This window comes from Coturnix japonica, chromosome 4, assembly GCF_001577835.2.
Source record: "Coturnix japonica isolate 7356 chromosome 4, Coturnix japonica 2.1, whole genome shotgun sequence".
NCBI classification, from domain to species: domain Eukaryota; kingdom Metazoa; phylum Chordata; class Aves; order Galliformes; family Phasianidae; genus Coturnix; species Coturnix japonica.
The window spans coordinates 77,692,283-77,693,776 of record NC_029519.1 but is presented as its reverse complement, the minus strand read 5'-3'; the positions used below and the strand labels follow the sequence as shown (position 1 = coordinate 77,693,776).

The following is a 1,494-nucleotide window of genomic DNA, read 5'->3' as shown; positions in this document are numbered from 1 at the left end:
AGTAATTCTCCACAAAACACAATCTTTCATGAGTATAAGAGAATATCTCACCGCTTCGATGTATCATGGAGAGATAGCTCACCTTGGCTGGTGGTGAAGTCCTTCACGGCACAGGACCAGGGGATCTATTTCTGCATCACCAACGTGAACCAGGTGCTGCACTTCAGCTCTGGACAACCCGCCTTCTTCCCAGGTCAGCAGCAGCTTCACCCACCTCGCTTACACCCAGCTCCCCTGCCCGTGCCTTCTCAACCCGGCCCATCGCCCACACTCCCCATGGCCCTGCTTCATTCCCAAGCTGTCTCATCACACAAGCACTGCTCCTCCTCATACAGGCTCCCTGCCCAACAGCTCCACTCATGGTACCAGCCCTGAACAAACACAGAGGTGATCGCACAGCCCAACGGACCCTCAGATGGATGAGAGTTACAAAGTCCACAGTCACCCCCTCCTTGCTCACCTCACCTGGCCCTCTCAGTCCCAACAGTATCCAAATATTTACAGCACCCCAAAAAACCCCATGTCTCTCAGGTCTTGTTTTATAAGAGACTTAACAATGGCCCCACACAAACTAAACGTGCTTATAAGAAATTAGATGCCTGGATCCTTCTGTTTCTAGGGCTGGGCAGCATTCAAACAGACCCCGCAGTAGTTTTTCCTATGCTGGCCATGTCCTGGCACAGATAGGAGGAAGCTCTTCAGCTGTACCTTGCTGAGATCGCTTATTTCTTCTTTCCAATCACAACAACAGCAGCACTCACCAAACCCGTGGCCACCACCCAGTGCAGTCAGGTCACCAAGAAAGACATCTCCTGGCACAGCCCGGATCCAGGTAATAATCTGCAGTGGGGCAGACACTCAGCCAACAGTGCTGAATTGCTTGAAACAGTATGAACTAAAGGCTGTGCTGACTGCAGGCATTTGGGGATGTGAGGACAAGAGAAAGCCTTAATCTTTCTCAGAGCAGCAAATGAGGGCATGAAAACACCTAAAGAGCTCAGAATTTCTGAGGGTGCTGGGAAGGAATTCTGAACCCACAGCCCTCAGATTTCATAGCTGGGCAGACCAGCAATGCAAGCAGACCTCACATCAGACTGTCACAGCATCACAGGACAGAGTAGGCCCTATGGCGTCCCCCCAGTGCTGGCCATTATGTTCATCTTTGTCCTGGAAGGAGGGGGAGAAGGCTGTTTTCTTGTAGCTCACTGTATTCGTCCATTTTTCCATCCACTCACAACAGCAGCAGAATACAACACACCCAATGCCACAACCCAGAGCAGCCCGGTCACCAAGAGGAACAGCTCACAACATGGTCTGGATGCAGGTAACCCAGCTGTGGGGAGGCAGGGGCTCTGCCAGCAGTGCTGCTTTGATCAGAAGAGCCCAAATCAAAGTCTGTGCTGACTACAGGCATTTCAGGATGCAGGCAGATGTCTGCAACTGGGCCTTTCCCCTTTCCTCTCTCTCTCCTGAAGGAGCTGGGCATGTTCAGCC

General features: G+C 51.9%; 1 protein-coding gene across 1 annotated transcript in view; it reads left to right on the top strand.

The window, feature by feature from the left end:
• The window catches only part of LOC107313870 (T-cell surface glycoprotein CD8 alpha chain-like), a 35,160-nt gene that overhangs the window by 1,695 nt on the left and 31,971 nt on the right, over positions 1 to 1,494 (top strand). The window contains exons 3-4 of the mRNA XM_032444049.1: positions 752 to 832; positions 1,241 to 1,324. Coding sequence (XP_032299940.1) covers positions 752 to 832; positions 1,241 to 1,324 — 165 coding nt within the window. The remainder of the gene's footprint in view (positions 1 to 751; positions 833 to 1,240; positions 1,325 to 1,494) is intronic.